The sequence below is a fragment of the Misgurnus anguillicaudatus genome, chromosome 13, assembly GCF_027580225.2.
Source record: "Misgurnus anguillicaudatus chromosome 13, ASM2758022v2, whole genome shotgun sequence".
Classification (NCBI taxonomy): Eukaryota; Metazoa; Chordata; class Actinopteri; order Cypriniformes; family Cobitidae; genus Misgurnus; species Misgurnus anguillicaudatus.
The window spans coordinates 5,962,085-5,976,123 of NC_073349.2; the positions used below are offsets into that span (position 1 = coordinate 5,962,085).

Consider the following 14,039-nt stretch of genomic DNA (forward strand, 5'->3'; position numbering starts at 1 on the left):
GCAACACTTCCCACTTTGCTCATGTTTAACTTTGGGGAGTTATGATGTTTATCTGTATCGTGTATTTTGTTTTCACATTTGTACATAAATCACTTGTTGTTTCACCACAGCATTGTTCTCCTGTGTCAATTAAAGTGATAAACATTGATCAATTGCAATTAATATAATAAGCCCTATAACACATGGGTCATCACAACATCATAACACGAATGAGTAAATTTATGAGCAGCAGTAGTAACCACACCACATTAGTTGAATTAAACATTTATTCATGGTGATGAACTGAACAAGACTTTACTGTACATTATTAACACTTTCCCATCTGAAAGAGAAACAATGATAGAAACATTTAAAAACCCGACCTCTGTTACAACAATTTACCCCGTTAAAGTTTTCCATACATACATCGAAAAATAACACTGACAATGCAAACTATATTAGTAAAATATCTTGTATCATGTAACACATTAATGTTAAGAGTACTTCAAAATATGACTGATGGACGACATTGTCTGTGATCCTGAACAATTCAATCAGTTGGCTTATGGCAATTTGTATGTATTTTACAAGGTGGCTAATTCTTGTACAAATTTGTAAATTGTTCTACGATTTGCCTTTGCCTATGTGACATTAGGGTTAGGCGTGGGGTTTCGTTATTGTTTTCATTTTTTATAATCATCTTTTTTGCACAATTAACTTTGTATGAATTCTTACAAATTAGCCAGCTCGTAAAATATGTAAGAATTCTCGTGAGATCAGGCTGGGCTTAGACTCAGAAGTCAACTATGTGTGAACAACAGCACGCACTAGTGACTCCTTATGTAAAGTGCATTAACCTCACCCGGTACCAAGGTACAGTAGCACCAACTCAACTGAAATCTGCCCTGACAACAGAGAGTAAACCATATCACTTTAAAACTTGTGATATATTTATAGTATGTTGTTCTACTTCCATATAGGCTAATAGCTCTTGAGTGCTGGTATTCTCTCTCTCTCTGGTTTAGACAGTATACACCAAACATGTGATGGATGGTAGATTGAATCAATGAATCAATAAAGCAAAATAAGGTTGTTGATGATCACTAGCGCTCACTTTAGGCTTTCATCTGTACTCTTAAACATTAAAATAGCATTGTGAATTTTCAGAGCGGGTCCAAGCTTTATATTCAAGATCTTTACAATATCATTTTGAGTCAGCAAAAGAAATGCTTCTCCATCGATCATCTGAGGAGGAAATAAATGTTGAAAAGGTTTACAAGTTTTAGGTCAAATGGGATCAGCCTTCATTGATGGTTTAAGAAACTTGTAAATGAACATAAATGTAAACAATCTACTAGCATAGTAATTATGTCTGCATGCTTCTAGTAGTTGGTGTAGCTGCAGCACTGTATTTGAGTTAAATGACATGGTCAGGATGATTACATTGAGACATTTTTGTCATAAATATTTTAGATGAAGTACTTAAAACGCTTTCATAATTGATTTGATTAAAATAGCAATTTCACCAAGTATGGACTGCAATTAAGTTTTTATTTTGAATGGTACCGTGAATATATAAATATACAAAAAAATACTAATCACTTACTTCATCTTTAAAAATGTTGGCCTGCTCCTCGCAACCAATGAGATTATTGACAAAGCCAAATACCTGCCAATGAAAGAGCGATATATATTAAATACAAAATCAAGTCCCTTTAGGTGCAAAATGTACAGCGCCGTCACAAGTTCCCTCATATGATCTCATATTTAAACATCAAATGTCAAGAGATACCAGGGAGCAATATAAGCATATATTGACTGAGAAAAGGTGAGAGGACGACACAACACAGCTAAATCGCTAAAATTATAGCAAAAGCTGCTTAATGTTGTGTAGCTTGTGCTTTGGCTGGACGTGTTTAAAAGTGCACTGTTAAGCCCTTTTCACACAGACATTCCGGAAAATGCATCCTGGATTTTTCCGGGATTGTTTGATTTTTTTGTTTATTTATACTGCCAATTATTTGCTGGCATCTGCAAGGTCCCGGAAAGACAAGTGACCTGTTGAAAGTCCTGCCCTATCCGCAGCGTCTGAAGTTTGCATATTATTTATTATTTCTCTCTCCAGAAATCACTCGCGTGCATTTTTGTTAATGATAAGATTATAAAGGAGCACGTGACGTGCCGTTCTAATGCTGGTGAATGATCTCAGCTTTAGAGTGGATATTGATGAGCTCCCTGATCTCTGTATGCATTTAAAACCCCCATTTTAAGGAGCTGAACGATATATCTTGTTGGGATGACGCGCTGGCTTTTTTTATTTATTATAAGCTTAAATGAGCATGTGACGTGATATTCTTTTATGCTGCTGAATGATATCCGCCTTAGCACGGTACGTGACGAGCTAACTTACCTGATAACTGCTTAAGTCCAGTTTGCTGACATTTTTCGTTGTGAATGTTGATCTGCATGTTAATTCCTAATTTTAAAGAGTTGAACCAACTTCATGTTGCCATGACACGCGCGTCCTCACTACGGCACGTGCGTCATTGTTTATGCGTCTCATTTATCATTTCCTGATAACTGCTTCAATCTTGATTGCAACATTTCTCATCGTGAATGTTGAAATGCAAGCGCGTCCTCATTACGACACGCCCATTACGGCATTGTTTCGGCTTTTTGTTGACACAGATGGTTTTCCGTGTATCTTACTATGTCCTCTTTCCGGGAACGATCCCTGAAGATTTACGGAACGTGTTTGTGTTCACACAGACGCTTGTCTGGCAATTTTACGGGTATTTTCTGGGACCAAATGTCTGTGTGAATGGGGTTTTATTATGCATATCCGCAACAGGAGTTAAACTTTTTGTCCAGTACATAACTTAGTTTAAGTCTGGCATTTTGTGCAGATATATGCATGTTGTATAATACATTTATGTTGTATATGAAGCTTAATATTATGTAGAGTGCGTCATATAGAAAGCGCATCAGTTTGTGTTTATTAACCCTTTAGTTTCACTTCATCGCGCAGCTATTCCTGATAGAGGTTTCATTTAAAAAGCATTTAAATCATTAATTATCTAGTATGTGTTCATTTTTCTGTCATAGTTTCTTCAAAATTAAGTTTTATATGAGTTTTTTAATTACATTTTATTTTATTTTATTATAGCACTTAAACATGAAACAAGTCTGATTTTCATGATATGTCCCCTTTAAAATGATTTTAAATACACTTAAATAAATTCTTTGCACCAATGTTTTAGGCAGGATTGAATAAAGTGATTACCTCTTCTATAGTCCAGGTAGCTACTTGAGTTGCATGAATTCCTGCAACACCAGGCAGTAACTTACAATGCTGCTCCCAGCAGAGCGAAAGAGTCCGGTCCGCATTTGCCGCGAATGCCGTCATGAAGAGAGAGGGGTACATGGCTTCTGACGTCATATCTAAAACATACGTAATGGTCATTTTTATCATCTTTTTTAAATTATGGGCCATAATCTGGTTATACTTCAAAACAAGATTTATATGCTCTATAGCTGTTGGTATATTCTAATCAGCATATTCTGTATAAACATGCATTGTTTTCTTCTGGAAGTACAGGAGACAGTACAATGTTTCAAGAACAGAATACATTAAAAAGTACAACTCACTCTGACAGTTTCTTTGCTGACTTTTACGATATTTAGGAGGGCGGCCAATCCTAATGACAGCGAAAAAAAGTGCTGTGTGAATATTTATATAACCACAACATCTTAAATGTAACTTTGCATCGTACTTGACAAACAACGGTAACCACAGTTTTACCTGCCATGGTATCGTGATTTTTTTCCTCTCTGCCCAAAGACAAGGAAGGTACGTTTGGATCCTTCTGTGTCAGAGAGATCTGCCTTGAGTCGGCCCTGGTTTCTCTCAGCCAATGGACAGCCGGATAAACAATGATGAGCAGTAAAACGCCCGGTCACATGACCAGACCCATCACATCCTGGAGTAGGACACTTTCTGTTAAGAAAACACAGCTGTTTAAAACAATTTGTTAACGTTTATTTGTATACGTTATATCTTAGGACAGGGGTCTCCAACCTGTTTTGTAGGCAATGGATAAAACAATCTGGAGGGTTACTTTTTTGATATAGTCTACTCAAAACTTAAATAAAATGTAATAAATATTAAAAATTGAGGCTATTAATGGAATTTGCTTTGGCGGGGACCACGTTGGAGACCACTGGCTTAGGATAATATGAAGAGTTCAAATGCAAAATTTTGATGCGAAAGTATTTTTTGAGCGTGTATGTAGAGCGTATTCAGTTAATGTCATTATCTCATTTTTGACGAAGGTGGCGTTTAGCGGCTTTTGCATGTGAACTCTTCATATAGTAATTATATAGAAAATGAAAACAAATGTACAATATTGAATTGTGTATTGAATTTGTTGTATGCAGAAGTCACATATGAGAGTAACCTGTGGTGAAAGCTGTATTTGGAGGGGTTGCGTGGTTGAGGAAGGCTTTTACAGGACATGGAGAAGTTTGGCTGTCGGGCTGCCAGGTTCTCTCTGGGACCTAAATGGTGTATAATACTCTGAAGTGACAGAGTATTTTTTTACATGAGCACATATGTGTCTGTGGAATGATACAGAATTATGAGTTTTTAGATTCTCACCATGTTTCTGGGCAATTGGTTCACAAGGTGGATATTTGAGGGGATGTCCTGTGCTGTCACACCACCCAGCTGGGTGGATGTCCGGGTGGTCCGAATCCACCCACTCATCATACAACTGGCTCCAGCCATCAAAATGAATCTAAGTACAAAAGATTTTGAGTTGTATTTTAAGAATAAAGAAATGCTGTAGTGATCTATAACATTATAAAACATTATTTATTCTATCTTCACAGATTATTTTTCATACATAAGTGTAGCTCCAATCATTATACTGATTGTCAATTTTTATTGTGTGACAGTGGGCTGCGCATATGAAAAAATATAACTTATATTTATAATGTTATAGGTGAAGAAAGTGCCAACTTCAGAACTATAAATCATTTAATGATTAAAGCAAGCATGTTTTTGTTGTTTATGTGTTCATAATGACAATTGTATTGAGGGTATATGTCTGCACCCCAAACCATCACTGACTGTGGAAACTTTACACTGGACCTCAAGCAACGAACATGGATTGTTTGCCTCTTTTCCTCCAGACTCTCCAAATGAAAATGCAAAATTACTTTAGATGTTGTCACACTTTAAATTACAGAAGTAGTTTTGCACACCTTAATTCTGTAAGTGTCCACCTCTTGAACCGTAGCTACACGGATGATCCCTGGACATCGCTTATCCACTGCCTCCAACTTCATCTGCACCTGGAAGCCATGAGGAGGACGCTATACAAACACATGGAAAGTAAGTGTGACCATTTCGCCCCAAACTTGGGTTTTATTGTAGGAAGAATCTTAATGTGTTTATTTAGTAACAGAACTAACTATTATTTTAAACAGAAGATAATGGTTTCTGATGTAGATCATATTATGTGTCCTTTGAAAGACTGAAAGGTTTAATACACACCACTTTAAATGCTTCAGTGGCGACTGCTGTTGAGCCTGTCTCTTCCAAATATCTCTCCCAGGAGAATCTATCAGCGTCAGGGTAATCTAAATTGGAAACTAGTGTTAATGCAAATACTGTAATGCCACAAGTATAGGTACATACAACTTTAGAGCAAGTGACACATTTAGGGCAAGCAGATGTTTAAGTTATCACAGAGACTTGTAATAAATAAAAACCTAGAATCAAAAACACAATTCACACAAGGTACAGACTATTTACATGCAATTCAGCACCATGCAAAAAAAATATAGTAGCCTAATTTGTAAGTAATTTGTATCTGTGTTGGCTGCTCATTAGGGGTGGGGTGTTTGTCATTTCAGGTTTTAACACACCCATATATATTACAATTGACCACTGTCGTAGTGTGCCCCGAGTGAGGCCAAGGGGAGGTGGTAGGAAGGCTTGGATCACACAAAATTCATTTCCAAGAGTTGTTTATTACAACGATAAGACGCAGCATGGCGTGAGTGTCAAATTCAAAAAAGTGCAAAAAAAAGGAACGAAAATTATGTACAGCAAAACATTTCAAACAAAGGCATTCAAATCAGTGCCAAATTTGTCAGTACCTCGACAAAGAAAAATGCTTTATGCAGCAAAAAAGCTTAAGTTTAACTCACGACCCTCTGTCCTCAGGTGTACTGCCCAGACTGACTTAAATAACCTAGGCCAATCTTACTAATTGATGAGCCCTACCAAATTCAGGGATCACTGTTGCAACATTTTACCTACATAAACATAAAATGCACAATAGACAGCAAATTAAAGTTCAATCTTTAACTACCCAACATTAAAATGTACTGCTATAAACAGCATTAAACAAGCACTGACCATAAACCCATACAAAAGGCAAAATTCATTTCCCCCTACACAACAAAATGGTTTGACCCAAATGAATAAATATGCAAGACAGTTGTCCCGCCCTCCCTAAGGCGGAGTCACAAAACCAGGAAGTAGTGAGTATGCCACATGCTATACAATAGCCATTGTTAATATACTCTGTTTGTAATAAATTGTGTTTAAACTCAAAATAGCTTCAGTGTGTTTCATTATACATTATTGGAAACTATTGCAGGTACTCAGCTTAGCATTACTCAATAATATGTGCACCTATTAATGAACAATACATAGCATATGTGCACTGCATGTGCTCAGATAGAATTTAAGACAAGCACATAAAACACAACCCACAGAACCCAATGTTAATGATTAATGATTATTTAAAAAGACAGGTATCAATACACATAATGTGAGATTCTACACCATGGGTAGAATGATAGTGATGACAACATACAACCCATCATCACATACCCCCCCCTTAAGCCCGTCACTAATCACAGTGACGGGACAGAAAGTCCGCAATCACATTCTGGGTTCCAACATTATACCTCACTTGAAATTTAAAAGGTTGTAGCGAAAGATACCAGCGTGTAATGCGGGCATTGCTGTCTTTCATTCTATGAAGCCATTGTAATGCCCGATGATCAGTCTCTAGGATAAAGTCCTTGCCAATGAGGTAATACTTCAAGGTGTCCAAGGCCCACTTAATAGCTAGAGCTTCTTTCTCTATTGTAGAATAGTTTACCTCACGGGGAAACAGCTTCCGACTGATATACTGCACAGGCCTACGGTTTCCACTGTCGCCTTGTAACAGTACAGCTCCTAGCCCGACCCCAGAGGCATCTGTTTGCACACAAAAGGGAAGTTCAAAGTTGGGGCTTTGTAACACTGGGTCCTGACACAAACAGTCTTTGAGATCCTGAAAAGCTGCTTCACATTCAGAAGACCAGACAACCTTCTGAGGGCTGTTCTTGCGGGTGAGGTCTGTTAGTACAGCGGCTCTGCTAGAGAAATTGGGAATGAAGCGCCTGTACCAACCTACTAGACCCAAAAAGGACCTCACTCGCTTCTTGGTTGTTGGAGGCGGACATGACCGCACTGCCTCAACTTTGTCTAGTTGGGGTTTTATTACTCCACCCCCTAGTACATACCCCAGGTAAGTCACTTCTGGCTTTGCCAGATGGCATTTAGTGGCATTAGCCACCAATCCTGCATCACGGATTTTGGAGAACACAGCAGCCAGGTGTTTCAAATGGTCCTCCCATGACGAGCTGTAAACAACAACATCATCAATATATGCTGCTGCAAAATCCTCTGTACCTCTTAGTACATGGTCCATAGTCCTCTGAAAAGTTGCTGCAGCTCCATGAAGGCCAAAGGGCATGACCCTAAAATGAAAGAGACCATTTGGGACCCTGAAAGCAGTTAGCTCCTTAACACTGTCAGCTAAGGGAATCTGCCAATATCCCTTACATAAGTCTAGTGTGCTCAGATATTTGGCATTCCCAAGGCGTTCCACTAGTTCATCAACCCTAGGCATGGGATACGGGTCAAAGGCAGAGATGGAATTTAACTTAGAAAAGTCTATGCAGAATCTAAGGGTACCATCCTTTTTCGGCACCAGGACAACAGGACTGCACCATTCACTCCTGGAAGGCTCAATTATACCCATTTCCAACATTGTCTCAACTTCCTTCTTCAAGTCTGAGATAAGCCTTGCAGGAATCCTGCAACACGTCTGTCGTACTGGACCTGGTGATAGGAGCCGGATATCATGTTTCATTACCTCAGTTCTGCCTGGCCTCTCGTTGAAAAGGCCCTCTGGAATCAAAGACCGTAGGTTCTTCTGCTGCTCTGATGTTAGATGTCCCAGCTCTGGAAGGACCATAGAATCCTTGACTGTTGGGAAGTATTGCTCAATAGACTCTTCCTCTTCCTCCACCTTACGTGCAAGAAGCTGGTCTGACAACGGCTCTGGTCTGTCCTGCCAGGGTCTTAGAAGGTTGATATGAAAGACTTGCTTCTTCTTTCGTCGATCTGGCAAATGGATCTCATAATTTGTAGGACTTATTTTCCTCAGTATCTCGTAGGGGCCCTGCCACTTGGCAAGTAGACCACTGTCCAAAGTTGGGAGAAGCAGTAGCACTTTTTGGCCCACACTCAGAGTTCTCTTCCGTGAAGACTGGTCATACCATGCTTTTTGCCGCTTCTGGGCATTGGCCATGTTAGTGTGAACAAGCTCTGCCATAGTGTCCATCTTTTCTCTCATCTTTAGGACATAAGAGACAATGTTAGTCCGTTCTTTAGGTATGTCTCCCTCCCAGGCCTCCTTCAAAATGTCCAGTGGTCCTCGTACCTGGCGGCCATAGAGTAATTCAAAGGGGGAATAGCCTGTTGAGGCTTGTGGAACCTCTCGATAGGCAAAAAGCAGATACGGCAACCATTGATCCCAGTCTGAGCCGGTCTTTGAGACAAACTTCCGAAGCATTGCTTTTAAGGTCTGGTTGAATCTCTCAACCATCCCATCAGTCTGGGGGTGGTACGGGGTGGTTTTTATGGCCTGAATCCCTAGCATTGAATAGACTTCCCTGATCTGCCTGGAGGTAAAATTTGTACCTTGATCTGTAAGAACCTCAGTGGGTATCCCCACCCGAGAAAACAACTGCACTAGAGCATTGACAATTTGCCTGGTCTTTACCTTTTTGAGGGGGAATGCCTCGGGATACCTAGTAGCATAATCACACACCACCAAGATATAACGGTTCCCTGATTTACTCCTCTCTAAAGGTCCCACAATATCCATAGCAACTCTAGTGAATGGTACATCAATTATGGGTAAACTAACCAGGGGTGCTCTATCCCCTTTCTTGACTGGGGCTGTTAACTGGCATTCTGAACAGGACTTACAAAAATCAATCACATCCATGTACAAACGAGGCCAATAAAATCTACTTGCAATTCTTGCTAAGGTTTTTTGTTGGCCTAAGTGCCCTGCCCAAGGAATGGAGTGCCCTATTTGCAACACTTTAGCTCTCAATGACAGGGGGATCACTAGCTGGTCACCCTCATCTGTTTTACGATACAACATGTCCCTCTGTACTATAAAGTGATCTCTGTCCTGAAATTTTCCTACGTCCGAGGAAGTAGCTCTCTCAAATAGACTCTTGAGTGTGACATCCTGTTTCTGCAACTCAGCAATATTGTGAGGTATATCAAAGACGTCATTACTGTCAGGTTGAGGAAGTTGTTCTACCAAAACTGTTCCTTTAACTTTCTCCTGCCTCTTCTCTTCCCTTCTCCTGACTTTTTTGCTTTGGGCTGGTTAGCAAAAGGTAACACATTAAGAGCTTGTTTATTCCTTTCTGCCTGTCTTGTCTTCGCCCTGGTTACTGCTCTGACTTCAGCAACATTTGTCTGACTTTGCAATAAGTCAACAAGTACTGGTAGGTCCCTACCCAAAATAACTGCATAAGGAGCTTGGTTAACCACGCCAACTATCAAAAGGTAAGGTAGGCCTCCTATTTCCAAGTTCAAGTCCACAGTAGCATACTCCCTTTCATCACCATGTATGCAACGTACCCTTAGCTTGCTATGGCTGTCCATGTTGAGATGTCTCACACACTCCTCTCTTACTAATGTTTGGCTAGCACCAGTATCTACCAAAGCCTTGAACTGTTTGCCCCCTATTACCACATCAACCACTGTATCAGAATTTTGATAAGCTTCCTTACCTGCCTGAGAAGGTCTAGGAACATAACAAAGGTGTGTATCACTGACTCTTTGTACTGTACACTCTGATTTCTTATGTCCTGCTTGGCCACATGCATGACAAATTAACACTTGTTTATCTTTGCGTTGACTATCCGCCTGATAACTTTTGGGGTTATTGAAAGACTTATGTTGTAGGGTTTGGGAGCTAGGGCCTTTGCTGAAGTTATAATGTAAACCACCTCCGACCACTTTCCCAGACTTACCTGCCATATTGTAGGTACTGCCTTGACTGTATCCCAGTTGATAAGTGGATCGCCTAGCCGCGATGAAAGTTTCAGCCAGCTCGGCTGCTTGTCTTGAGGAGGTAGGGTTGTGTTCACAAATCCAGGTTCTGATTTCAGGGTTAAACACTCTAAGAAACTGTTCCAAGACAATCATCTCTCCTATTTCCTCCTTGGTCTTGTCCTTTGGTGTAATCCATTTGTCATAAAGGTCTTTCAGTCTTGCCTGCAGCTCTTTGGGGGACTCGCCTTGTTGAAGTGTGTTAGCTCTAAAGCGACGTCTGTAGGTCTCTGCATTAATTTCAAACTTGTCCAGAATTGCTTTTTTGACCTTGTCATACATAAAAGTATCTGTAAGCTCCATCGCCACGTAGGCTGCTCTTGCTTTGCCTGATAACAGTGGCACCAAGTGCAGTGTCCAGTCCTGAACCGGCCATCTACAGGTTTGAGCAATTCGTTCAAAGGTAGTTAAGTAGTGCTCTATATCATCATCTTCTTGCAACGGTAACATCTTTGGGCCTTGCCAGCCCATCCAATGTGGTGGCTCTGCTGCTTGAGATGGCACTGGTGATTGTACTACATCATCTCCTTGGAGGCTGCTCTGCCTTCTATGGTCTCTGAGATTGGGAAAGTCTGTGTTCTGTGGCCAGGAGGACGAAGAGATGGCTTGCGCTGGCATACCTCCCAATGCTTGACGCTCCAGCCGTTCTCGCTGTACCTCTGCCTGTAATTGCCCGAACTGATGCTGAAGAGCACGCCATCTGTGTTCCTGTCGCTGTGCTTCCATTTCCAGCCGCGTCTCTCTATCCTTTTGAGACTGCATGAAGCTTTCCAGCATCCTGCTCAGATGTTCCATCTTTGCTCCAGTTGGCTCGGTTATCGAAGAAGAGGTTGCCTCAGTCACAGCACCTCCTTGGTCTGGAACCAGTTCGATACACTCCTCAACCTCACCCACTGTTCTTTGCGTCGTTTGCTTCTTGGGTGGCATCCTTGTGTATACCTGAAGCCTCCTACTGCACTGAAAAAACCGCTGCCACCATTTGTCGTAGTGTGCCCCGAGTGAGGCCAAGGGGAGGTGGTAGGAAGGCTTGGATCACACAAAATTCATTTCCAAGAGTTGTTTATTACAACGATAAGACGCAGCATGGCGTGAGTGTCAAATTCAAAAAAGTGCAAAAAAAAGGAACGAAAATTATGTACAGCAAAACATTTCAAACAAAGGCATTCAAATCAGTGCCAAATTTGTCAGTACCTCGACAAAGAAAAATGCTTTATGCAGCAAAAAAGCTTAAGTTTAACTCACGACCCTCTGTCCTCAGGTGTACTGCCCAGACTGACTTAAATAACCTAGGCCAATCTTACTAATTGATGAGCCCTACCAAATTCAGGGATCACTGTTGCAACATTTTACCTACATAAACATAAAATGCACAATAGACAGCAAATTAAAGTTCAATCTTTAACTACCCAACATTAAAATGTACTGCTATAAACAGCATTAAACAAGCACTGACCATAAACCCATACAAAAGGCAAAATTCATTTCCCCCTACACAACAAAATGGTTTGACCCAAATGAATAAATATGCAAGACAGTTGTCCCGCCCTCCCTAAGGCGGAGTCACAAAACCAGGAAGTAGTGAGTATGCCACATGCTATACAATAGCCATTGTTAAAATACTCTGTTTGAAATAAATTGTGTTTAAACTCAAAATAGCTTCAGTGTGCTTCATTATACATTATTGGAAACTATTGCAGGTACTCAGCTTAGCATTACTCAATAATATGTGCACCTATTAATGAACAATACATAGCATATGTGCACTGCATGTGCTCAGATAGAATTTAAGACAAGCACATAAAACACAACCCACAGAACCCAATGTTAATGATTAATGATTATTTAAAAAGACAGGTATCAATACACATAATGTGAGATTCTACACCATGGGTAGAATGATAGTGATGACAACATACAACCCATCATCACAACCACACATTCATGACCACTCCCCTGCTACTGCCTTTCCGCAACAAAAGGTTTCTCATTAAAGTACATTGTTTTTGTGAAACAAAAGTTGGCAAAATGGTTTTGACATCTTTTTTGTAGCAAATTTTGCACTCTACAACATTCAATACTCAGAAGTCTTTTGAACTATTGTTTGGTATGTGTTCTCTTGGTGTTCAAAGGGCAAAATTGTCCAAATCATAAGAATGTTTTGTCTGTAAATAAGATGACATTAACACGTCACCAGTGCAACTTTCTAGTACAATAGTACTGTAGTAACAAACAGGGGCACAACTAGCAGTTTTGGGCCTGTAAAAGAATATGCGACTCCGCTTGCTTTCTGTAATCATGTCACTACTAGAGTAAGCTCCTGATTGGTTAACCTGGCGTGTTTTCCCGCCAAATTTTTCAACTCACACGTTGTCTGCTGCAACACTCAATTCGCGGCATTCTTGCGAACGAGGTGGGATCGCGTCTAACGCGCCTTGCTAAACGCGTCATTCGTGCCGCGAGACCTCCAGACGCGCGTCAACGCATGTTTACATTGAAATCACTCACGCTTGACGCCTCTACCGTGGCTGGTCTGAACGCAGGATTAGAATTTTCCGCCAAAGTTCACATTTTTCAACTCGCACGTTTTCCACGGCAACACTCAATTCGCGGCATTCACGCAAACGAGGCGGAATTGTGTCTAACGCGCCTTGCTAAACACCTCATTCGCGCCGCGAGACCTCCAGACGCGTGTCAACGGTCTGAACGCAGGATTAGAATTGCCCAACCCCGCACCCCAGTGATGCACCTGGTAAAAAAAAAATGTATTTAAGTACATGTAAGTGTGATTAGGTATATAGGTCACCTTGTGGAGGCGTGAGGGGGAGGCCCCTTTCCTGACACCAGCCAATGGGATGAATGTATGGGCTGTGAGCATCACACCTGTGATAAAGAAAAAACTGAGACACCTGGAAGTGTGTAACTATAGGTCATGGTTCATTTCTTGAGATAACATAAAGCTCGCTTGAGGAGTTGTTGTAACTTACCAGTAGTCGTAAGTGTCATCCCAGTTATCAAAATGAACCAGAAAACGGTTGCCTACTTTATCTGTTACTGTGGCAACGCAGATGAGAGAGGGATTCATGCGGTCAACAGCCTCCAACTTCATCCCCACCTCAAATCCACAATCTGTTTCTGTTGTATGATATAAAGTCTTTTTACAAGCAGGATTTTTGTAAGTAAATGTAATCTTTCTAACCCAACATTCGCAGATAGCAAACACAATACTTTCAGTGCATTCAAGATATAAAGTTATCTGTATGTTTCCCTTTGGATTCAAACCCATAATCTTTGCATTATTTGTGCCATCTATTATGTTTCCTTTGTTGTAACTTACTGTTATTGTGCTGGAAAACACTTCTTTTGGGGCAGCCTGTGATCTGGTGATTTTAAGATAGTTCAACCAGGAAAACTCTTCCTCTTTACATCCTGCAAGGGAAAAGGGTTGAATGATGCGCTCTACATAAACAATAGCAATAATATACAGTACAACTATATACTATATAACTTGTGATATATCAGATCTTATATTTTTCTAAATGATTATAGTATTAAAACAATAAACCACAAAATG

General features: G+C 40.4%; 1 protein-coding gene across 1 annotated transcript in view; it reads right to left on the bottom strand.

The window, feature by feature from the left end:
* Nucleotides 1–252: 252 nt before the first annotated feature.
* Nucleotides 253–14,039, bottom strand: part of l3mbtl1 (L3MBTL histone methyl-lysine binding protein 1) — a 29,385-nt gene continuing 15,598 nt past the window's right edge. Inside the window, exons 11-22 of the mRNA XM_073874916.1 lie at nt 13,803–13,894; nt 13,453–13,604; nt 13,272–13,348; nt 5,537–5,622; nt 5,245–5,355; nt 4,637–4,775; nt 4,437–4,536; nt 3,782–3,976; nt 3,628–3,677; nt 3,263–3,420; nt 1,586–1,648; nt 253–1,224 (exon numbers count right to left, since the gene is read on the bottom strand). Coding sequence (XP_073731017.1) covers nt 1,090–1,224; nt 1,586–1,648; nt 3,263–3,420; nt 3,628–3,677; nt 3,782–3,976; nt 4,437–4,536; nt 4,637–4,775; nt 5,245–5,355; nt 5,537–5,622; nt 13,272–13,348; nt 13,453–13,604; nt 13,803–13,894 — 1,358 coding nt within the window. The 3' untranslated portion in view covers nt 253–1,089. The remainder of the gene's footprint in view (nt 1,225–1,585; nt 1,649–3,262; nt 3,421–3,627; nt 3,678–3,781; nt 3,977–4,436; nt 4,537–4,636; nt 4,776–5,244; nt 5,356–5,536; nt 5,623–13,271; nt 13,349–13,452; nt 13,605–13,802; nt 13,895–14,039) is intronic.